Source organism: Oryctolagus cuniculus, chromosome X (genome assembly GCF_051225735.1).
Source record: "Oryctolagus cuniculus isolate XC-2025 breed Fujian yellow rabbit chromosome X, ASM5122573v1, whole genome shotgun sequence".
NCBI classification, from domain to species: domain Eukaryota; kingdom Metazoa; phylum Chordata; class Mammalia; order Lagomorpha; family Leporidae; genus Oryctolagus; species Oryctolagus cuniculus.
Window position 1 is genome coordinate 112,052,804 of NC_142888.1, and position 25,420 is coordinate 112,078,223.

Sequence of the window (25,420 nt, forward strand, 5' to 3'; positions counted from 1 at the left end):
AAACAGCCAGCTCGGGTTTAGTCCACTTGCACTTTTGTTCTCTTCGTTGTATGAAGCCTCTCTAAACCTGTATCCTAATTTATTCCTCCTTTTCCTGCCTGTGGCTTACTTAAAGGGTCTTTGATGTGGTCACTGAACAAGGCCTCATGCTGATGCCTGGTAGCTGGGTCAACTCTTTGTTATTCTGTTCGGTATTTAATCCTGGAGCCTAATGTTCTGCTCTGGTATGTTGTTTATCACTTCCAGATTATAGGTGTAGCAAATATTTTCCTAATGAAATAATCACTAACTTGACATTCTGCTGCTGAGATACTACAGGGAAGCTCTGCTGGGCTCCTCTATTTGAATCATCTAATGAAGTCACAGGGTCCCAGTTTCGCCCCCAACTTCCTTTAGGTCTAAATTGTTCCTTGCGGGCATGTACCCTGTAAATGTCAAGGCTTTAGATGCCACTTGAAATCGTCAAACTCTTTCATAATAGCAAAGTTTTGAAACCTTAACATCTACTTCCGTGTGCATGTGGAAACCCTGTAGGCATCTCCACAGGCAGCTGCTATATAGTCTCTCTACTTAATGGCTTGGCAAATGAAAATATCTAGGAGTCGTTTCATTTGTTGCCCGAATCCCTTCTAGAAACCTAAAACTTAACATGATGACTTTATACGACTTCTTTGGAAGTGAACTCAGGTGGCAGAATTGTGCTGGCCTAACGATTTGGAGGTGGCAGAAACACCTGCGGTGACAGATAATTACAATGATTGCCGTGTCTCTTGCTGTGCGCTTCCTGTTTGCTGGCTGCTTTCAGCATGAATCACACTTGTTTTCACAGTGACAACCACTTCTTTACCTCTTCCCTGATTAAACTATAATACCCACAGCCCCTGGACTAGCTTCCTTCTTTCCTCATTAGCCTACGTTCATCCCCTTGAATCATGGCAATAAAGTCTTCTTCGGGGTTGGCAAGAAATTAATAGCGCACACATCACAGTGTCAAATATCTCCCTGTATACTCTTCTAAAAGAACCCTCCTCATCGCGTGGCACACTCATCCTTACCTTTCCTTGTGAACCCACTCCTCTCAACGTGAATCAAAGTGACCCTCCCAGGGCCAGCTCGGTCCCATCCCAGGTCTTGGACTACTCAGAAGACATTTTGAAAGACAACATGATGTTTATGCATAACACTAGAAATACACATCAGCTAATAAAAGCGATCACTTTTTAAGGGACTGGGGAGGGCTGCCTTGTCACTGTGTATCTTCTTAGAAGCATGTGCCTATTAACTGTTCAAAAAGTTAAATTAAACATGAATTAACTCCCTTGGCTAAGTTGAACTGGAGACATTTCTAAATGCTCACATATTTTACCATTCCTATTTTTTTAATTTAACTCACAAAAGTATGAAGCAACTTTGGTAACCCCCCTCCCAAGAAATACTTACATCAATGCAAAACTTAGGTCTCCATTTTCTTTTATTTTTTTTAAAGTAATCTCTGTTCTTTACAATGTGTTATCACACACGTACATACACATGCGTGCACCTGTGTGGGCACGCACACACAGAGGATTTGAGATGGATAAACAAGGACAGCCTCCAAACATAAGGTTTTTTTTTTTTACAAAGTTCAAAGTAGATTAACATTTATGTGCTTTTCAGTCATTACACAATGTACAGACATAATGCATTTAACAATTCAGGCTCCCCAAATGGTTAAACAATGAGAATTTTCTATGAAAGACTAGACATCAAAGCTTTTAGAAGCAGAGTACTGTTTCCTGCTAAAATCACCCTCCAGCATACACTTGTGTTCATGTACATTCCTTGAGAATGCTACAGTAGCAGTGCATAAATTCATTCTGTAAAAAGATCTGAAAGAGAATTGTCAAGAGACTCTTTAATGCATTGTGCTTTCAGATAAAAATCCTAAGAAACAACATCATTTACTATGATAATAACAGTTAAAACTGCATATATATATTTATATATATATGTCAGAGATCAGAAGAGGTTATAAAGAAATGGAAATAGTTGTGCTTAGGGGATTTTTTTTTGGTAAAGTTTTTTAAAAAATAAATAAAAACTTAAAAAATGTCTCAGTGACTGCTATTAAATAGACACAGGTACCAAAGATTTCCTATACTTGGCTTAGAGTTTAAGGATGAAGAGTCATCTCCACATAAACCACCTGCTAGTTGATAATCCCAGTCTGGGCATGTCACTTACATCAGGCAGGCAAGGGGCTGGGGGAGAAACGCCACAAAGCGTTAACTACAGGAAAAGCCAAGGGTGGGCCAAATAAGTAAACAAATGCCTGTCTTGCTCTAAAACTCAGACAAATAGAGAGGTCACTCTACTGCTATTAGGTTTAACAACAACAACAACAAACAAACAAAAACAAAAGACATAAAACAAGCCATATGCTTGGTATCTGGACCACAAGCCATTCTGTAGTTCACAAGATGAATGGAATATGCCCTGTCTTCTGTGAGACCCCAGGATCAGCATGCTCCCCTGGTACCTTACACTTCTTACTTTTACCCCCCACACAGTAACTGTAAAACTTGTATTTTAGAAACACCATGACAACTGTACACAATGATAAGAGGGCATGGCATAATTTACATAGTAATGGCGGTCTTTGAAGCTAGGAAATACATGTGGATTCTATTTTTAGGCTGGTCAATTTGCTTTTCTAGGCTTTTAACTTTGAAGGACACATGACCCTTTACAATGAAAGTGAATCGGGAAAAGGGAAAATAACAAATGTGTTAAAGTCTTTTGCACAATAAGTATAGATATAAACAGAATTTCTCCCAATAATTTTCTAGATATCACTCAGAAGCATCATTGCTGTCTGTAACATAATGTGCTGGAGTCCTTCAAATAAAATTATAGAGCAGTTTAAAATATATATTATACATTTGCTATTATTTGAAATAATTCAATAGTTTATAGCATGTTAATGGAGTGAAACAGAGATAAAAGGCAGTCCACATTCATATTTTCAAGATAAATTTACTTCGGAAGTCAATTGAAATCCTTGCTCATGTTCTAAGTATAGCCATTGTAATAAGACCTGAAAGAAAAAAATGGAGAATGGTTAAAGACATGCGTTTTACTGAATCTTTCATTCAGTAAGAGATTGTGGACCTCAATGAGCACATAAAATAGAACAGATAGGCAGGCATTCTACCAAGAACTCAAAGTCAATTTGAATTTAGTTGATATTATACAGAAGGAGTCCAATTGACAGCAATGGGCAGTCGCTGGATAGATTTAATAAAATCACTAATGTCTGGCCATAGCTAGTTTAACCATCAAACATACCTCCGACTTTATTCAGTCACATCAGCTATAATAATAGCAGGCATGCCATTTTAAAGTGTCAGTAAATCCAGCAGACTTCATCAACAGAAACAATGAGAGCCTTTTTGTATCCCAGGCAGAAGCATAGTGCTGCTGGTTTGCTAGTCTCTGGAAGAGACTCCATAAATAACCGCCCCTCCCCCCCAGAAAGAAGAAGACAACGTTCAACTACAAACGAGAGAGGGAATGCTGAGAATACTGAAAAAGAGGTGGCATCTGGGTAGGCGTGCGAAGAGAATATGAGCAAAGAGTTGTTCGTCACCAGAACTCTGTTCTTGGCACATGGGAGCTTGAATTGAATAAATGTTCAACCGAGATAATTTAGCTGTTGCGTTTTTCAAGCCAGATGACTGAAAGAGTGAGTGAGCAGCACAGCAAATGAGGGAACTGGTTTAAAGAGGAAGGATCGTAATATTAAATTTATCATCCGTATCACTGTATGCATTTTGTCAGAGTGTTTCCCTAGTGTCATGGGATGTGCTCATTTTACATTTTATACATGTTTTAGGCCATTGTTAAGTCAGCCAAAAGGAAACTAAGTGGATCAATGCAATTTTAGGTACTAGATAAACAAGCTGAAAAGAATTCAAGGTGAGTCAAAAGTTACATTTTCAAATGTACCTAACCTCAGGAATGCTTTTAAAATAATCCTCATCACTTTTTAAAAGAAAAAAAATCGAAACACCACCAGCTGTATACATATGAAACGCTACATGTATGCCAAGTGCATCTGTATTTTTTATTTAGTTTTAGTTTTTAACAGACTCAATTTAATTCACAGATACAACACTATTCCCTTCTTCCCTCCCGCTCCCTCGCTTTCGTTTTTGAGATAACATATTTTTAATTGATATTACAGTCCAAAGGCATCTTTAAAAGCCTTACCTAAGATATAAGCAGCCACTAATTTTTGATTCACACTTAAGTGGAGGTAGAGAGGCACCAGCGATTCCACATCCCCCAGCGTAGGTAGCATCAGAGCTGCAATGCACACCACTCCCAGGAAAACAGTTAGTAAACTAGGTCCTGAGGAGACACTTTTGTTTTCTGTAAAAAGACAAAACATCTCTGAGCTTGCTTCTAAAAACAAGACAAAACTTTCGTCACATATATCAGCTGCCATTCGCCAAGACTCTGGTTTGGGCTAACTTCTCCTACTCCTTCCTATGATGTTTGGTCGGACAGGTGCATGTACTCCCTTCTTGACTTAATATTTTCTTTCCACAATGGGTTTAGCAGGAGGCACCTCTTGTGCTAAGTCGAGCAGCACCTGCACTCCATCTGAACCCTTTGATAATGCTAAGGTACCACAAAGACACTCCCTGAATATTATCAATCTGCCTGTGAAAGTTCTTGCCCTCTGCTCTACCCCATTAACAGCAAAGGAGAAAGCTGCAGAAATAGTATCTGGCAAATATTATGCTAAGTGAAATAAGCCAGTCACAGAAGGCCAAATACTAAATTATTCCAATTAGATGAGAAATTTCAAGTAGTCAAACTCATAGAATCAGAGAGCAGAATGGTGGTTTGCCAGAGACTGGGGGAAGAGGATAATGCAAATTGCTAATCAATAAGCATAAGTCTCCATTACGCAAGATGAATAAGTTTCAGACATCTGCTCAGCAACACTGTCCCCATAGTTAACAATACTGTATGGTACACTAAAAATAGTTAAGATGGTAGATCTCACGTTAAGTTTTCTTAAGATAAAACACAATTTAAAAAAATTTCCTATTGGATCTGATGTTCTACAGTTTTGGCTATATGTGAGAGGACTTTAAAAGCTTTGGGGACAATTAAATTAAAAGGCAAGCTTATGTTAGTGCAAAAATGTTGAAGTTCATGAATAGTTTTTTCATAATATGCATGCTCCATGAACTTTTTGATGACTTTCACACATACTCGTATTCCTAAGAAACCCAACAGCATTGTGTTATGTGGCTTTCCCCACTGTCTTTCCTTTCATTAAAAGGAATAGCCAAGAGCAACACGATCTTTGTGTTTTATTAATGAAATAACTGTTCATTTTATTATTAAATGAGTTTTCCTAAATTATTAATACTCTAGCTGTTGTGTGACGTTTGATTGAACCTCACCAAAGCTAGAAAACAAATTCAAATTTAATAGTGATTCTTGCTTGGGATGAAACCATAGCATAAATACAAAAAAAAAGGTCTTATTTTAGTTAATAAGTAATATAACTATATGTGTTACACGGATAAATTTTCAGGGAAAACATTTCTTTATGACAACTACACTGCTCAGGGTAAGCCCTCAATAAATTTCAAAGAATTTTTATTTGTTTATTTATTTTTGACAGGCAGAGTTAGACAGTGAGAGAGAGAGAGAGAGAGAGAGAGAGAGAGAGAAAGGTCTTCCTTCTGTTGGTTCACTCCCCAAATGGCCGCTACGGCTAGCGCTGCGACAATTGAAGCCAGGAGCCAGGTGCTTCCTCCTGGTCTCCCATGGGGTGCAGGGCCCAAGCACTTGGGCCATCCTCCATTGCCTTCCCGGGCCACAGCAGAGAGCTGGACTGGAAGAGGAGCAACCGGGACAGAATTTGGTGTCCCGACTGGGACTAGAACCCCGGGTGCTAGCGCCACAGGTGAAGGATTAGCCAAGTGAGCCGCGGTGCTGGCCAGAATTTTTAATATTTAGAGAAATTCTAAAAACATTTGCAAAAGTACTTGAATTTTTTCAAAATGGAAATATCTTTTGTTCCTGCCACCTGATTGTCAAAAATGTTATAAAGATATAAAAAAAAGCTTCCCCTATAATCTCATCTTCTTACAGCTAACACTGTTAACAACTTGATATACAGCCTTTCAGACTTAATAAACATGTAAAAGAATAATTTCTACATAAATGAAACTACATTATACATACTGTTATATAACTGTTTTTTTCCCTCACTTAGAAATCTATTTGAAACTCTTCCTATGTCAATATATAAACATCTATTATTCTATCAGATTCCTGTAAATGCTTGCCTGGCATCCCATCTTATGAATATTCATAATTTAATAAATTCCCAATTGATGTGCTGATAGGTCATTTTCAATTTTTTATTATAAACAATAATAAAGAATGTAATTTTCTTAAGCCAGAGGGTACAGAGGCAAACATAGCATAGACACAGCAGTTCATTAATAACGTAATTAAGACAAACCCAACAGATTCAGCAGTATCTTTTTTTTTTTTTTTTGACAGGCAGAGTGGACAGTGAGAGAGAGAAACAGAGAGAAAGGTCTTCCTTTTTGCCGTTGATTCACCCTCCAATGGCCGCCACGGCCGGCGCACTGCACCAGCGCACCGCGCTGATCCGATGGCAGGAGCCAGGTGCTTCTCCTGGTCTCCCATGGGGTGCAGGGCCCAAGGACTTGGACCATCCTCCACTGCACTCCAGGGCCACAGCAGAGAGCTGGCCTGGAAGAGGGGCAACCGGGACAGAATCTGGTGCCCCGACCGGGACTAGAACCCAGTGTGCCGGCGCCGTAGGCGGAGGATTAGCCTATTGAGCTGTGGCGCCGGCCAGCAGTATCTTTTAAAACCTTTTTAATAACCTGGGCTTGCCATTTTGTGAAAGTATACTTTGTGAGTTTCTCCTAATTCAACAGTTAGCATTTCTGCTAAATGAAAACATTCACAAGATATAAATTGTATTTATGCACACAGGCAAGATCTGGAAAGTAACGGGGACCACTTACATGAGTATAAGCAAATTTGTTAAATGTGTGGCATTATAAAGGCTTTTTCTTTTTAAAACTTGTTACTGCTGTGTGTTTTATACAATAAAGTTAAGAAAGAATTTCTCATTTTTACCGATTTCAATACATTTTCAAATGCAAATTTTCCATGATGTAGTCTTCAACCATTTTCTAGCTAATAATGAAATCTCACAACACTGCTGTATTTCTAATACTTCTAATAATATGCTTTTGTTGAAATGTTTTCTAAGCTAAAGACCTGCAAAAAGAACATTAAAAATCTTTCCAGAACGCATTCTCAACTGATTTCAACATTTTAGTTCAGAGACACATAACGAAAAACCTGGGAATTCTGCATACCAGAAAGCCACATACAAATTACTGTCAATTTAACAGATGGGAGAAGTTAAAAATATCACTTTGTCAACCTAGACCAAATCAGTTTATAGCCTATTAAAGAGGGAAACCTGACTCAACTTACTGCCAGATTATCAGACACACTAAGGTAACTACCTATCAATGGGAGACGTAGACCAGGACAGTGAACAGGACTCCACTCTGAAGTCACCATCCTTCCTCTACTGTGGCAATCGCCAGGGAAGCCTTGAGAGCCAAAAAAGACCAACCCCATGGGCCTTTGCCAGATGTGAAGTACAGCCTTCTGAACTTAGCTCATTTACACATTTCCTGTGTGACTACAACCGTGCCAGCTGCTGTGCCAGGTGGTGCTGAGGACATAATGGTGAACAAGACCAACAAGGTGCCTGCTTGCCTGCCTTAACTGAACTTTCTGATGTGAAAGGCTTAAGAGACATTTTCCCACAAAAACAGAGACCACTGCATGTTATGCCAGTGCCACCGATCCTCATTCATCGACCTACTCTAATTTCACAGTCAGAATTCTCTAATGCACTTTTGATTCCAAGGTTCTTCATAAAAATAAGACTAAAACAGTACATGTAATTGTTTAGGATTGCGATGACTTTCACTTGAACTCTAATAAATTCAAAACCTAAAGGAATAAAATTCTCCATATACACATAGGTACACACCCACACCCCTAAACCTTAACCCTGAGTACCAGTAGGAAATCTGGACACTTCCTACATGAAGTAAGAAGACACTTGGCTTCAGTTAGTCAAAGAGGCACTACTCTCTGTCTTATTGAACTAAACATCCTAGGATGAACAAACGGATATGGATCTATGAGTTCATGTAATGACAAATAGATTTATAAAAAAAAAATCCCTTATACGACTATACAAGTTTACTGTTGCAGTTAAGGCCAGCTGTTATCACATTTATATATCACCATCAAAAAGTTTCCTGTTTTTCTATGGAAAATTTTATCATCCTCCTTTTATAATAGGTTTGGTAGGCGATAATGAGAAGTTAAGAGGGAGGCAGAATGACGTCCAAAGAGGTGAATATGAGGATAGTGTCAATGTTGAAAGAATATATCATAACACTTCTGAATATCTAAGCTGGAAGGAAATGAGGAATAGAGAGGGATTCAATTAATAGCCCACAGGGGATATTATAATCTACTTAGTTTAATTAACTTCAACTTTAATGAGATTTTTTCTTCAAAATAATATGAACAGTGCACTAAGCTTGGCCTGTTGCCAAACACAATCTCTCTTCTCCTTTGAACTAATTAAATGAGAAAGGATATAGGAAAGTCATAGAAACAAAAGTATACAATTGCCAAATTGTCCTAGCATCATTAAGTGTGGGACCTGCAGTCTCAGATTTTATATATATTTGAATTTGAAAGGCTATGGCAACATTCTCCCTCTCCTCATAGTCTAGTCCAGTGAGGGGTATTCTGTCCTCTGAGAGTCTTGTTCTGCTGCAGGTCCCTGATTCTGTGGGTCCAGTTTTGAAGTAGTTGACTAGGTTTTTCCATCGTCAAATCATTTGCCTAGAAATTAGCCACAGCTCCCTGTTTACTTAAAGCTAAAAATGTATAAGACATCGAAAAGGCTTCAAAACCAAGCCAAAACTACCTGGTTGAAATGACTGCTCAAAAAATAAACTTTCAGTTAAATGCTCCTTTATTCTTTTTTCCTCTTCTTCCTTTTGTTGTTCTTTTGCGGATGGCAGGAGAGTAGCAACAACCTCTTTCCTTCCTAAAGCCTTCCTCTGGCTTTGCTCAGAAACTTGGAGGCGGAACTTGTCTATCACACCATAGTGACAGGATCGAACATCTCTGTGACGGATCACACTGAAAGCAGCAAAGAAAAACAAGTGCTGTTTAGGTTTCTGCGGGCCTTTCCAACAGAATGCAGCAAGAGATTTCAATACAGCAGAACAATATTCGCTAACTGTAACCACACACTCAACAACAAACATTTGCTAAGATGCTAAAACAATCGTAGCATAACCCCAAAAGAAATGGGTAATTCTGAAATAGTTGATGAAAGCACGCTCTCAAATGTAGAATAAATCTTATGTAAAAAAGAAAAAAAAATAGATAAAGTAGATTCCCTTTAGCAATGACCTTTTTTCTGGATATCTGTGTGTAGCAATATTTACTAATATGAGACCATTTATCCCCCACAAGCATTTCATAAAATTTTACTGACACTTACTTATTGTTGAAGTAACAAAGCTCACTCTAAACTTAAATTACAACTCCATGCACACAAATAAAAGTAAGCAATTAAATAAGTAAGCAATCCGGTATGACCAATTCACAAGAAGGTTAACAATACACCTCTGTTTCTCTAAAGAGAAGAGAGTATAAAGCACTGGAAATTTTATGAGTTTTCCGCAAATCCATTTATCGTAGTTCATTCTTACTAGGGAGCACAAAACAATTAGGCCAGAGGTAACACATTTATTTGGTAAGAGTCTATATTTCTTTGGAATGGTCCTTGCTTATTATGTACTGAATGAAAATCAAAAGAAATGTGCAAAAACACATTCTCAAAGATACATCATCTTATTGCTTTGGAATGATGAAAATATATTCACAAGGAAAGAATTCTGTTTCTCTTTCTTGCAGAAGATTTAAACAAATACAGTTTACTCAGTAGCTGAAGGGCGGTCAGTGGATCCATCTGGTCACCACTAGTTCTAAAGTGAAAATTAAATATGAACAGCTTGAACAAACAATCATTTATCTGACACTCTAAGACGAAATTACCTGGAAGGGCTCGGATAACCTTTTACAGATGAGTAGTTACACACTTGCTTCCTGTTTATATAGATTAACTTCCACGGTTTTGAGCTGAATCATTTCAGATGAACCTATATTACCATTGTTCTTAGCCTTTAGTATTATTAATTTCCCAAATGTCACTATAATGGCAGGATGTCCCAAAGAAAGCTTAATTCCCTATTAGAGCATCCCTGCTGTGACTAAAACCACAATGGGGAAATGTTCGTGGAAACATTAACACACCATTAGCTCCAACCACAATGAAATATTAAATATTGGGTCAACTTGTGTTGACTTAGACTTCTTAAAAAGAATTTTAATAGACTCAAACTTTCAGCGAAAATTCCAAATACAATAAATGCCCTTGTGGGAACAACTTCAAGAAAAGACCTCTTTCAAGTTAAAAACATACAGATTAATACACTTAAAATGTGTTACCAAGAAGCGATTTTGACTTACATATCCACACAACACTGAGGCTTTACTGCACCTGCAGCATCAACGACAACATACTTATTTGGAGTAGTACACAAAACTGCAAGAAAAAGTCACAATGGCCATTAGTATTTTTTTAAAATTAGTTTCTACAAGTAAAAAATTAGTAGGGACTTAGTTACAAATTCATAAACTAACCCTACGAGACTCACCTTTGAACTTTAAGGCAAACTCATAGGGATTGTATAGAGTCAACACTTGCTTATGTGTTGACTGATCATCAGCATAAAATATGAGCTCCGTGGGAAACACAAAAACAGGAAGATTCCCTTCCACTAACTCTGGTTGTCTTTTTTGTTGATGCATTGGCACTGAATCCCCCTTGCTGCAGCTTCTGTTTTTACAGTCTCAAGTTTATTTTGGACTTCTCTGAGATTCAGTTAAAAACTCCAAAGCATTTTGGCAATCTAGAAATAGAAGGAGAGAAAAAAAAATAAAACTGAACTGATTTTCATTAACCCACAGTCCCTCCACAAACAGCATGCTTGTCATACATCAAAATAGGTCTTCGGGGCTGGCACTGTGGCATAGTGGGTAAAGCCACCGCCTGCAGTGCCGGCATCCCATGTGGGCACCGGTTCGAGTCCCGGCTGCTCCAATTCCAAACCAGCTCTCTGCTATGGCCTGGGAAAGTAGCAGAAGATGGCTCAAATCCTTGGGCCCCTGCACCCACGTGGGAGACCTGGAGGAAGCTCCTGGCTCCTGGCTTCGGATTGACACAGCTCCAGCCACTGCGGCCATCTGGGGAGTTAACCATCTGATGGAAGACCTCTCTCTCTCCCTCTCTCTCTCTCTCTCTGCCTCTCTATAACACTGCTTTTCAAATAAATAAATCTTTTTTAAAAAATATGTCTTCAACCCTTTTCTTTATTTGAAAGGTAGCGTTACAGAGAGACTTGGGCCATCCTCTGCAGCTCTCCCAGGTACATTAGTAGGTAGTTGGATTGGAAATGGAGCAGCTGGGACTTGAACCCACACCCATATGGGATGCTGGCACTGCAGGCCGTGGCTTTAACAGCTCTGCCACAACACCAGCCCCCTGGTCTTTAAACCTTTTAAACATGCCTTTTAACTTTTCATCTCACTTATACAGCTTTTACCAATCCAGCTCTCTGCTATGGCCTGGGAAAGCAGTAGAAGATGGCCCAAGTCCCTGGGCCTCTGCACCCACATGGGAGACGCGGAGGAAGCTCCTGGCTCTTGGTTTCGGATCGGTGCAGCTCTGGCCATTGCAGCCATTTGGGGAGTGAACTGGCGGATGGAAGACCTCCCTCTCTGTCTTTACCTCTCTCTGCAACCCTGTCTTTCAAATAAATAAAATAAATATTTAAACAACAACAAAAACAAATACTTGAATAAAGATGTCTCAAATTCTTCATCCCCTTTCAAAGAAGAGAGATAACAGGTATATTACTTGTTTTAAACCTCACATTTTTAAAAAGGAGAGTAAGTTTTATCATAGCTGATTGTATGTGAACCAATCAGAATTAAATTAAAGTAAGTTTCCATGATGTGTGGGAGAAAACATGTCAGGAGTGCTTTATTTACTGTCTTTTTGGCAGCATGGGTGGGACAGTTCATTTTCATCTTTTTTCTATCAAAACCCAAGACAAGCTAAAATGTCTTGAAAGGAAACTGAATACTCACACTTGCTAAACAATCCTTGGAGTTTTCTCTAGAAATTCAAAGTCAGTAAGTGGGCTTTGGCATGCAAGTGGCACTGTGCCTCCCCTCCCACATCAAGTACACAGCCTTTGTGAGAGCTATTTTCTCCCAACGGCAGAGGCCTTTTTGGATTCCTTCTGGGGTTCTTGAATATGTTCCAGATAGTTGTAGCTGGCAAAAGTCTGACTGTCGGATAAGCGTGATATTTCTGTATTTATTTCCTAATCTCATTTCTATCAATATTCTTGTTTAGCAAGCACGGTTAAATGTGGCCCTTAAAAGTAAAATACTCCTCTCTCTCTCTCTCTCTCTCTCTCTCTCTCTCTCTCTCTCTGTCATTCTGCCTTTCAAATAAACAAAATAAATCTTTTGAAAAGTCAATATTAGTAAAATACAAAAGCTAAAACATACACTTACAGAAAATGTTTGGTTTTCACCCTGTAGACTACATCTTTCAAAAATAGGCTATATGGGGTCAGTGTTGTGGTGCAGCAGGTTAAGCCACCACCTATGAAGCCGGCATCCCATACGGGCACTGGCTTGAGTCCTTCCCGGCTGCTCCACTTCTGATCCAACTTCCTGCTAATGCACCTGGGAAGGCAGCAGAACATGGCCAAAGCAGCTGGTGCCCCTGACACCTACATGGGATACCCAAGGTTTCCAGGCTTCTGGATTCTGCCTTACCCAGCCCTAGCTGTTGTGACCACTTGGGGAGTAAAACAGCTCATTCTCTCATCTCTCTGACACTCTACTTAAAAAAAAAAAAGATTTATTTATTTGAAATTCAGAGTTACACAGAGAGAGGAGAGGCAGAGAGAAAGAGGTCTTCCATCCGCTGGTTCACTCCCCAAATGGCTGCAATGGCCAGAGCTGTGCCTATCTGAAATCAGGAGCCAGGAGCTTCTTCTGGGTCTCCCATGGGAGTGCAGGGGCCCAAGGACTTGGGCTGCTTCTACTGCTTACCCAGGTCATAGCAGAGAGCTGGATCAGAAGAGGAGCAGCCAGGACTCCAACCAGCACCCATTATGGGATGCTGGCACTGCAGGCAATGACTTTACCCACTACACCACAGCACTGGCCCCAATTAAAAAAATTTTAAAAAGAAAGAAAGAAAATAATAACCTCTATACATTCTAAGGAAGCTTGTCTATTAGGAAGAGACATTCGAATTTGAAACCATTAGATAATATTCACCATTCTTCTTCCCAACTAGAAAACAAAGTTGAATTTATTCTTCACTCTATCTTTTTTTTTATTTTTTTACAGGCAGAGTGGACAGTGTGAGAGAGACAGAGAAAGGTCTTCCTTTACTGTTGGTTCACCCTCCAATGGCCGCCGTGGCTGGCGTGCTGCAGCTGGCGCACCGCGCTGATCCGATGGCAGGAGCCAGGTGCTTCTCCTGGTCTCCCATGGGGTGCAGGGCTCAAGCACTTGGGCCATCCTCCACTGCACTTCCCTGGCCACAGCAGAGAGCTGGCCTGGAAGAGGGGCAACCAGGACAGAATCCGGTGCCCCGACTGGGACTAGAACCCGGGGTGCCAGCGCCGCAAGGTGGAGGATTAGCCTAGTGAGCCGCGGTGCCGGCTATTCTTCACTCTATCTACCAGGGTAAATTCCAAACGAATCAAAGCTGTGAATGTAACAAAATAAATAGTTATAAAAGCACTAGCAGAACCCATGAGATTTCTAAAATATAATCTTAGGCTCTCTAATGATGACATAAAACAAGAAACAAAAAATTAAAATAAATTAAACTACATAACTTCCATGTGGCAAAAAATTTAAAAGCAAAGTTAAAAGAACTTTGCAATCAATATCATAGGCAATGTCTAATTTCCCTATTATATAGAAGATCTGCAAATTAATAAGCGATGGGGCTGGGGTTGTGACATAGCAAATAAAGCCCCACCTGCAACACCAGTTTGAGTCCTGGCTGCTCCACTTAGGATGTGGCTCCCTGCTAATGCACTTGGAAAAGCAGCAGAAGATGGCCCAAATATTTGAGCCCTCGTCACCCACACAAGGAGACCAAGATGAAGCTCCTGGCTCCTGGCTTCAGCCTGGCCCAGCCCTGGCTGCTCTGGCCATTTTAGGTAAACCACCAAATGGAAGATCTCTCTCTACATATATATAATTCTGCCTTTCAAATAAATAATTAAAATCTTAAAAAAAATGTCAGTTTTGAACCACAAGAGGGAATTTAGAAACAAGGTGTAAAAACTGTTAACTGCATTTTTCAATTTAGGATATTGGAAACCTTAACTACGTGCTAATAATAATGATTTCAATTATTTTAAATAACTTGACATGCGACAGAAACTCATCAGAATGAGGAAAACAAAGGTTTAGTAGAGATGAGTTGCAAACTTGAGAAAATGGGTAACTCTAATGTAAACCTTTTTGTTATAAATGAGAGGGAGATGCTTCATCTGGGAAGTCAAAATTAATCAAAACATGGGGCAGTGCTGTGGTGTGGCAGGTAAAGCCGGCATCCCACATGGGTGTCGATTCAAGTCCTGGCTGCTCCACTTCCGATCCAGCTCTCTGCTATGGCCTGGGAAAGCAGTGGAAGATGGCCCAAGGCCTTGGTCCCCTGTACCTGTATGGGAAGACCTGGAGGAAGCTCCTGGCTCCTGGCTTCGGATCAGTGCAGCTCTGGCCATTGTGGCCAATTGGGGAGTGAACCAGTGGATGGAAGACCTCTCTCTCTGTCTGCCTCTCCTTCTCTCTCTGTGTAACTCTGCCTTTCAAATAAATAAATAAATCTTTTTAAAAAAATTAACCACACAGACACATACTAAATTCGTGGTTCTAACTTTAAGGAGCAGGAGAAGCTAGTTGACACAGCTCAGAGGAGAAATTTTACTAGCTTTGAATAGTGGCTTAGTAGAAGTTCTTTCAAGTTTCAAGCTTTCTCTTGGTGAGTTGAAAATGTACATATTTTCCCAAGAATCGTGACTAGGCTGTTTAGCTCCCCGTCAGTGGTAAAGAAATGCTGAATGACGTCTGAGCAATTTACTGTATGTCTTTTCCTACCCCTGCTTCCAGTTCTCACTTATCTTGGCTAAGATATAAATTGTCTGCGACATCCCAACCTGTGGAAATTAGGAAAGCATTAGCACCAGGTCACCAGAGCCATATCAGCAACCCTGCCAACAAGCATAATGAAGCCCAACACCTGCCTGATGGGTTTTCTGGAGCCTAACACTTTCCCTTCACTGCACTCCATATTCCAAACTGAGAAAGTGCAAAAATCCTGGGGAGAGCTTATATACGAAGCTGGTAAGACCTTCCTGCAAATCGGTTTAGGAGGTTGCTTTCCAGAAGTTCAAGTGCACACTAAGTCAAAGAATCTTTCTCACTCGACAGATGAGGCCAGGAGGCCCAGGATGGTTAAGAGACTTAATCCAGGACCGCATAGGCAGAGCTCTGGTCTGACTCGTACCTTCTTCTATGGTCATCATCTCTGTGTCTCAATTCGACTGTTCTGCCTCCCTGACGCAGACTTCCACGCGTGCCCTCATCTCTAGCAAATCTCCCTGCTCTTCAACAGCAGACTTCTCAGAGAATAATCCAAAATTCAAGTCACAACCAAGTCTGCATTGTCTCTGTTCATGTTGCCTTAAATCAAGAGACAACTACTGAGTTGCACAAACATTCTTCTTTTTTAAAAATGAGGATACTAATGGACTTTTAAAAATATTTTAAAAAATTATTTTGACAGGTAGAGTTATAGACAGGGAGAGGGAGAGACAGACAGAGGTCTTCCATCCGCTGATTCACTCCCCAAATGGCCACAGTGGTTGGAGCCAGGATCCGAAGCCAGGAGCCAGGAACTTCTTCCAGGTCTCCCATGTGGGTGCTGGGGCCCAAGGACTTGGGCCATCTTCTGCTTTTCCAGGCCATAGCAGAGAGCTGGATGGGAAGTGAAGCAGTCGGGACTCGAACCAGCGCCCATACGGGGTGCTGGCACCACAGGCAGAGGCTTTAGCCCACTAGGCCACAGCACTAGCCTCCACACACGTTCTTTTCCTGGTTATGGAACAGTAGCTGTGTTTGTCACGCTCTATTTATTAGGGTACTAATAACCACGGTTTTCCCTATTCTTCTGCAGACAGCCAACTTTTGCTCATTCTTCAAAGCCTTGTTCAAATCCCCTCTCCTTGTGGAGTCCCTCTACTACTCATCTACACAGTTCTTATTAATTACATATTTTAACGTGCTTATTATATAGACTGAACATTTTGACATTGGTTTTGTGTGAATTGACTTTGACATCTCAATCAGATTTTAGGCATTATACCATACTGGATTTTGTGTGCGTGGGGGTGTTCTGTAACTCTCATAGACCCAAGATCAGTGTTGGGCACTTAGCCGACTGAGGTTATCCATGATGCTACAGGTGTCTACAAATAACTCTCCCCTCCCCATAGCTGAGCACTCTTTGTCCATAAAAGTCAGGCAAGAGATCCTAATTAGAGGAAGAGTAAACTCTAAGAGGCAGCTCAAGTTTGGGCTGGAGTAAAAGGAGAGCAGAGAGAATCAGCCTTTCCAGCTGCCTCCACGCTCTTCCTCTTGTTTCCCTCTCGGCTCCCCTGGCTCCTTTGGGCCTAACTGAGCCGGCAGTGATGAGAAATGTGAGGCTCAGGGGCTGGTGCTGTGGCCCAGTGGGTTAAAGCCCTGGCCTGCAGCACCAGCATTCCATATAGCCGAGTCCTGGCTATTCCACTTCAGATCCAGCTCCCTGCTAATGCTCCTGGGAAAGCGGCAGAGGATAGTCCAGGTGCTTGGTCCCCTACACCCATGTGGGAGACCCAGATGAAACTCCTGACTCCGGCCTGGCTCAGTCCTGGAGGTTGCAGCCATTTGGGGGAATGAAACAGTGGATGGAAGATCTCTCTCTCTCTCTGCCTTTTATTTTATTTATTTGAAAAGCAGAGGTACAGAGAGGCAGAGAGAGAGAGAGAGAGAGAGGTCTTCCATCTGGTGGTTCACTCCCCAGATGGCTGCAACGGCTGGAGCTGCACGGATCTGAAGCCAGGAGCCAGAAGCCTCTTCCAGGTCTCCCATGTGGGTCTCCCATGTGGGTGCAGGGGCTCAAGTGCTCGGGCCATCTTCTACTGCTTTCCCAGGCCATAGCAGAGAGCTGGATCGGAGTGGAGCAGCCAGAACTCAAACTGGTGCCCACTGGGGTGCTGGCACCACAGGAAGAGGCTTTAGCCCACTAGGCCACAGCACCAGCTCTGCCTTTCAAATAAATCTTAAAAAGAAATCTGAGTTCCAATATACCCCCAACATTACAGGTAGACAGTGCAACCGGGAACTAGTGATATAGCAGAGGGCTCTGTCCTTGTCCTCTGTACTAATGGCACAGAAAAGCAATCCTGGGTGAAATCTGAAAGAAAACCTTATGTGTGAACACCACCTTGTGACCAGTTTGCAAACTACTCTCCCACAGAAAGCAATGTAAACACTCTCAGAGTTTTATATACTTTCCACTATCCATTCAGAGAGACCAGTACCCTAAAGCGTGAATATGGCTTTCCTCAATGCATTGACCAGAGTAGGGAAAAGAGAGGACTTAGAGATAGACAAGGAGTTTCAATATATTTTACCACCATAAATTCAAAACTTGGAGCTTGCTAAAGAACACAGAGACCACTTTAAAAACTTATTCTCATATTTTCCCTCTCTCCCCCTTTCTTTGGCAAGAGAGGGCTACAAGAAGAGTCAAATGAAATAAGTGATCCTAGGGGATTCTTGTACTGAAACGGTTCAAAGTTTGGAAACAGTTAAGGATGATGAAAAATACACCCTTTCGGGGCCGGCGCTGTGGTGTAGTGGGTAAAGCCGCCACCTGCAGTGCCGGCAACCCATATGATTGCCGGTTTGAGTCCCAGCTGCTCCACTTCTGATCCAGCTCTCTGCCGTGGCCTGGGAAAGCAGTAGAAGACGGCCCGAATCCTTGGGCCCCTGCACCCGCGTGAGAGACCTGGAAGAAGCTCCTGGCTCCTGGCTGTTGCTGCCAATTGGGTAGTGAACCAGCGGATGGGAGACCTCTCTCTCTCTGCCTCTCCTCTCTCTCTGTAACTCTGACTTTCCAATAAATAAATAAATAAATCTTTTTTTTTTTTTTTTTTTTTTTAGAAATACAACCTTTCCCAGAGACTAGTGACCCTCTGCTTGGCCGGCGTCCCAGCCACTGAAACTACCGTCCCTGGTTCTTGCTGTTTATTCTGATTAGGGGTCCCAGCTCCACCTTCAGGTTGGCTCCTTTTTATCTGGGCCCGGGAGCTATCACCTTCCTCCACACTTGCTGCAGTCCTTGCCAATAGCCAACGTAATACTAAACAGTTAAGAGCAGCAATTTTTGTTGCTTTAGTATCACTAGTATTAAAACCTCTTTCTCTGGGGCTGGCCCTGTGGCTTAGCTGTTAAAGCTGATGCCTGAGGCGCCAGTATCCCATATGAGTGCCGGTTCGAGTCCCAGCTGCTCCTCTTCCGATCCAGCTCTCTGCTATGGCCTGGGAAAGCAGTGGAAGATGGTCCAAGTCCTTGGGCCCCTGCACCCATGTGGGAGACCAGGAAGAAGCTCCTGGCTCCTGGATTCAGATCAGCGCAGCTCCAGCCGTTGCAGCCAGATGGGGAATGAACCAGCAGATGGAAGACCTCTCTCTCCGCCTCTCCTTCTCTCTCTAACTCTGACTTTCAAATAAATAAATAAATCTAAAAAAAAAAAACAACTCTCCCTCCCACTTCATAAACTCAGCTCTCTTCCTCTTTGTGTACTCCCAGTATTGTGTACTAGGATTTCCAACAGCTGGTACATACATACTTAAAGTCAACTCTTTCACTCTATGATGTTCGTTTTACATCTTAATGATCATTGTTCAGTATTAGGCAATTTTATTTTTACATACTTTCTTTTTTTAAAAAAGATATTTATTTATTTGAAAGTCAGAGTTATAAATAGAGAGCGAGAAAGGAGATAGAAAGAGCTTCCATCCTCTGGTTCATCCCCCAAATGGCTGCAACAGCCAGGGCTGGGCCAGGCAGAAGCCTGGAGCCAGGAGCTTCTTCCAGGTCTCCCACATGAGTGCAGGGGCCTAGGGACTTGGGCATCTTCTACTGCTTTCCCAGGTACGTTAACAAAGAGCTGGATTGGAAGTGGAGCAGCCAGGACTCGAACAGGTGCCCATATGGAGGCTGGCACTGCAGACAGTGGCTTAACCTTCTATACCACAGTCCCGGCCCTTATTTTTTTCCATATTCAAGATGTAAAAATTCCGCAGTGTATATCTGAGGATTTAAAAAATGAATATACTACAGTAACATCTTCTAAAAATTATTTTTTTTCCAAATGTGTTAATTTCCAACTCTGATCCTATTAAAATAAATGTTATTTACAACATCCCAGTATGTGTTCAGTTATTTCAGGATGTATGTTGGAGCCCATGCTGTGGCATAGGGGGTAAAGGTGCTGCCAGCGGTACTGGCCACCATATGGGCGCCTGTTGGAGTCCCGGCTGCTCCACTTCCAACCCAGCTCCCTCTTATGGCCTGGGGAAGCAGTAGAAGATGGCCCAAGTTCTTGGGCCCCAGGACCCACGTGGGAGACTTGGAAGAAGCTCCTTGCTCTCAGCTTCGGATTGGCCCAGCTCCGCTCATTGTGGCCCTTTGGGGAGCAAACCAGTGGATGGAAGACCTTTCTTTCTGTAACTCTGCCTTTCAAATAAATAAATCTTTAGAAAAAAAAAAAAGATGTGCAATTGTCAAAGCCAAACGTACATTAACCCATTATATAAAGCATATATAGCACTCTCAGACGTTTTAGAATTGCAAATTTGTTCAACAAACATTTACTGAGCACCTGTAACAAGTGTATTTAGGCACAGCGCTAAGAAATATGAAGGGGAAAAATGGAAACCCTGTTTCAGTTCTCCGATACTCAGTCTAGCAGAAGAAATAAATACACAGCAGTAATTAGGAGATGATGTGACAAGTTAAAATGCTGGTAGATACCACGTGCTTTGGGAACATAAAGAAAGTGACAACCGTCTTTAGCAGTTTGCAGTAGGAGTGTGGGGAGAGTATATTCCAAGAAGAATACACGGGTACTTCAAAATGTTCACAGAAGTGGATATTATGGGGGCCGGCGCTGTGGCGCAGCAGGTTAACGCCCTGGCCTGAAGCACCGGCATCCCATATGGGTGCCGGTTTGAGATCCGGCTGCTCCACTTCCCATCTAGCTCCCTGCTATGGCCTGGGAGGGCAGTAGAAGATGGCCCAAGGCCTTGGTCCCCTGCACCTGTATGGGAAGACCTGGAGGAAGCTCCTGGCTCCTGGCTTCGGATCAGCACAGCTCCGGCTGTCGCAGCCAATTGGAGAGTGAACCAGTGGATGAAAGACCTCTCTCTCTCTCTGCCTCTCCTTTCTCTCTGTGTAACTCTGCCTTTCAAATAAATAAATAAATCTTTTTTTTTTTAAAAGAAATGGATATTATGAGAAAACTATGTATGGACTTCAACATTTCTGCACTAAAATAATTTTTTTAATATTAAAAAAAGATTCATTTGAGAAACTGACAGACAAGATTCTCCTCTATTAATGCAGTTCCCCAAATGCCCACAAATACCAGGGCTGAGCTGAAACCAAGAGCTCAGACCAGATCAGGTCTCCGACATGGGTGGCCGGCTCAATTACTTGAGCCAACACTGCTATGTACCAGGGTCTACACTAGCAGGAAGCTGGAGTCAGGAGCCACCGCCTAGAACTAAACCCAGGCACTCCAATGTGGGACACAGGCATTTTTACTGCTAAACTGAACACCCGTTCTCAAATTTCTCTTTTAATCCCATTTTCCACGAACTTTTGTAAGTTCCTTCATATGTATAGAGGCAGGAAAGGGACACTTAAAATGGGCTTTGGCATTGCATTTGTTAAAAAAAATAGCATGCCTGGGTGAGGGGTGGGGTGGGAGTAGGGTGACAAGAGATAAGGCTGGGAAAATAAACTGAAGGCCAGGTTGTGAAAGATCTTGTCAGCCAAGTTTGGGAGTTTAGACTTGATCTTCTGGGCCAGTGGGTCTCAAACCGTGGTGCCCAGCAAAGTTGTTGCTTCACCTTGCAAATTCTTAGTTCCTACCCTAGACCTACTGAATCAGAAATTGCGGGATTGAGGCCTAGCCATCAGTGTCTTAATACACCCCTCTCTAGTGTACTGCTCAGTGCTGAGAGCCACCCCTGCAGGCGATGTGAAAGCTCTGAGAGGATTTTAAACAGGAGTGACCTGATAACACTGGGGGAGAATGCTTGTCATTGACCAACCAAGCACAGCCCCTAACTCCAGAGCAGGTGTAATTAAAAAATAAGTAACTGTTAAATCAAAGTGGCATGAAGAGACCATGAGGGCCTAGGTTAAAGCAGCAGGAATGCAGAGGACACAGACTTTAGAGATGTTTCAGAGGTGACCCAGGTTCAATCCGGCGCCTAGGATATATTGCTACAACGGTGTGACTGAAATGGTTTTTGTAGAAAGGACAGCTGCAATCTTGCTGAATACGTCAATTGCTAAGTTTGAATGAAGTAGTCTGCGTAGGCCCTAATTCAAAGGGGAGGTGAAGAACAATCTCTATGGGTTTCCATAGAGTGAAGATCAAAGGGTGCTGTGGTGTGTACAAGTCTCCTGTCTGCTTGGCAACTGTACTTCTCTCTAACTTAGTAGACTGGCATATTAACAGAAATCTTTTCTGAGTTTGGTATCAACCAATCCCCGGGACTGATCATTTCTGGAAGTGCTGACAAAATTAAAATCTGAACCCCTCAAAGCTAAAACCCAGACATTGGTTCTGGTGATCCAACCAGGGTCCTGCCAAAGTGAGACCCTACTAAGCCCTTCTTTTTAGTCTACCTTTATCACTCATCGCAGAGCCTGCTTAATTCAGGAAGCTGGAATTGAGTGAAAGAATCAGATTTGTACTATGCCCTGAAGGTCAAGAGAGTCGAGTGGAGCTGTTATTTCTAATTTTGGAGGCAGGAATTTAGCTGAGGCCATCTTCAATTTCTGAATGGCTAATTTACCTCATGAGAATTTTGTAGGGTGAGAGTCCTATTTCTTTACAACTCTGCATGCCTCTTGTGACTGCATCTTCTTTTGACTGATATCCGTATCTTGGCTTATTTACCAACTTATTTTGTCCAAGAACAATTCTTAATCAAAAATGGTACTCTTATGCAATTTTAGAGCAATAGGGGACCTTGGAGATTTAAAACAAAATCTTCACAGTAGGAAGAAATTGGGGGTCTCCAAGAATAAGTTTTTAGTATATTTATTGTAGGGCAAGATTCTCCAGAATGTCTCAAGGTGGCAAAACAAAATTTACAGCCATACTACTAATCTGCCCTCTGTTAAGTTTTAGGCCAGATTTAAAGTATCTCTATTCTTCACCTTAAACTTAAAAAAAAAAAAAAACAGAAAAAGAATAGTAGCACATTACTTAATTGGCTGTTAAGGAATGGGGTAACTTTTTTCTTGCAGTTACTTGTTTTATGTTTTCAGAAAATGAACTTAAATGTAAAAGCCCTGTGAGAAAAAAAATATTTAATAACAATTCTGAGAAAATGTGCATAGACAATTCAAGGAAAAAACACATTATTTTGTAAGCTATGTGTTCCATATCCTATCCTTGTCTGCAAAGGGATAGCTTTATACTGCCTGTTAACATTTGCTTATAATGTGAAGGGAATCTATCACAACTACTCCTCATGGATTTAAAAAAACCCCAAATTTCACATATCCTGGCATTGGAGTAAACCACTGTTGTTTTAACGGTTCCAGAAATGTTTCAGAAACTAGTTTAATCTTGCATCCTGTTTGGATATGTAGATATGAACAAGTTGAAAGTCACATTTGGCCCTGTTTCCTGTTTTCCAAACTTTCCACTGCTGTACACTCAAATATACATATCATCTAAAAGCTGGTGTTCACCGCCTATTCAACAACCTGAATATAATACTTTATAGGCAAAAAGATTTCCCAGTACTTAGAGGAAGTGTGGACAAGATCTTCATCAGCGAGAATATTTTAAGCCCCATGTGTGCCTTGCCTGAAAAAAGCACACTTTTCCCCTTTTGTCTGGAATTCTCATTTGGAGTGCAGTGAATTCCGACAGGACTGCTCTTTAGGCAAGACCCAAAGGGCCCAATTTTGCAGGTTTCTGTTCTTTTCTGATCTCCCCCAAAGGTCAAAAAGCCAGGACCATTTTCATTCACTATTTGCTCTCCCCTCGACGTTAGCCTCCTTCGATTCCACGAGGGTGGAAAGGCTCCTGCAGTCCGGGCAGGACAGAGATAACAGTAACTTTCCCCGAAGGAGAAATCGCAGAACACTGATCAGGGCCTGGAGGATCGGGGAGGAAGTCTAAAACGGTCCGTCCCAGGACTTCTGCTCCATCTGACTGGGGCCCAGCCGTTCAGCCCTCGTCCCCACTCCGGCGGCTCACTCCATGTGAAACCGGTCATGTGAGCCTGTTTACAGCCGAGCAGCTGGTGCAACCATCAGGATCCGTGCGGAGGTCCAGGGAGGGGAAGAACAGGCCACGTACCCCCCACACCTCCCCCTCATTATTCCGAGAAGGCATTCGCTTCCCCCCTCCCCCCTCCCGCCTCCCGCCTGTCCAACCTACTCTAATCTCCCTCCAGGCGGAGAGCAGAGCTGAAGCCATCCCGGGACGCCTCGCTCCCAGCCCCGGCGATTTCCTTCCAGTTGCTCGCGGGAGGGGGGGATGTGTGTGAGTGTATGTCTGTGGCGGGCTGTTAGGCTGGAGGAAGGGCGAGGACGGTGTCACCCTGGACTGGGAATCAATCTCCCGCCCCAAGCCCTCCTCTCAAGTCCGCGGAAGAGTTGTCCCAGGAGCCGCATCCCCGGGGCAACCGAGCTCCGCGGGGCAGGCACCGGGAAGCTCCCGAGCCTGCCTTCGTTCGGGCAAGAACGAGCCACACACTAGCTGATCAGAGCCTGCGGCGGGCAGCCACTGGCGGCAGGGCCGCTGACAGTCGGAGATGGGGCAGAAAAGCAACCCAGCGCCTCCTCCCCACCGCCCACCGCAGTCCGGCGCCTCGCAGCCCAGCTGTCAGTCACACAGCCAAGCTCCCGCTTGGGTATGGGTCATTCTTGCCGCGGGGGTTCTCGGCCACGTAACTTCCACGTCTTCCCGAAGACGGAGGAAGTGGGTGACGGGACGGTGGGGGACTCTCACCTCGGCAACACTAGCTCCTCGGAAAGCAGCTGCGACTGCTCCTCCGCTCCTTTGTCAGCGTCTCCAGGCTGCACTGCCTGCTGGGATACCGGAGGACTCAAATGCCACCTCTCCCCGCCCTCGAGGATGAGCTGTGGCTGAAAGGTGGGTGGGAAGAGGAAGGAAGAAGAGGCGGAGCCAGGGCGGGGCCAGGTCTGGGGGCGGGGCCTCGGTGTTGCTGCCTGGTTTCTTTCTTCTCTGGGCTCCAAATCTCTTCCTTCTCCGTCCTCTGATTTGCCCTTTCCCTCCTGCAGCCCCCTGGGGGAAACTGGAGTGTCACACAGAGCTCTTATTTTGCAGTTGATTTCTTCCCTCACATCCCCAAACCGCTCCCTCATGCCACCATGAGTGCTCGAGGTTTGTGGATTGTATCTCTGTGACTTGTCTCAGTGGCCGTGGGCTCCAGGACTTTTTAGCTTCCCGTTTGAACTCTGCCTGCCACTCTTTGCTGTCTAAACCGTTTTCCAGGTAGTAGCCAGAAGCTCTGTCTGAAGTGTGGCTCTGACTGTTACTCTTCTGCTTCAAACCTCATCACCCTATACAAGTGCCTCTGCAATCCTCCTCCGATGTGCTCAATACACTTGGTAATTCCTGCAAGACAGCAGCAGATCCTGAGACAACTCAGCCAGCACCAGTTGCCTCAAATGCACCCCCTTGAAAGGAGGTCCCACAGTCAGTAACTTCCATAGGCACCTTGGAGTATTATTATTACTATTTTTTTAAATT

General features: G+C 42.8%; 1 protein-coding gene across 1 annotated transcript; it reads right to left on the reverse strand.

The window, feature by feature from the left end:
* Positions 1-1,453: 1,453 nt before the first annotated feature.
* MOSPD1 (motile sperm domain containing 1) lies at positions 1,454-24,813 on the reverse strand. Its single transcript, XM_002720314.5, has 6 exons — positions 24,656-24,813; positions 10,887-11,141; positions 10,699-10,774; positions 9,083-9,300; positions 4,252-4,413; positions 1,454-3,076 (listed from the first exon to the last, which is right to left on the reverse strand). The coding sequence occupies exons 2-6, from the start codon at positions 11,038-11,040 to the stop codon at positions 3,045-3,047; spliced, it is 642 nt and encodes a 213-aa protein (XP_002720360.1). The 5' UTR covers positions 11,041-11,141; positions 24,656-24,813; the 3' UTR covers positions 1,454-3,044.
* Between the last annotated feature and the right edge of the window lie 607 nt (positions 24,814-25,420).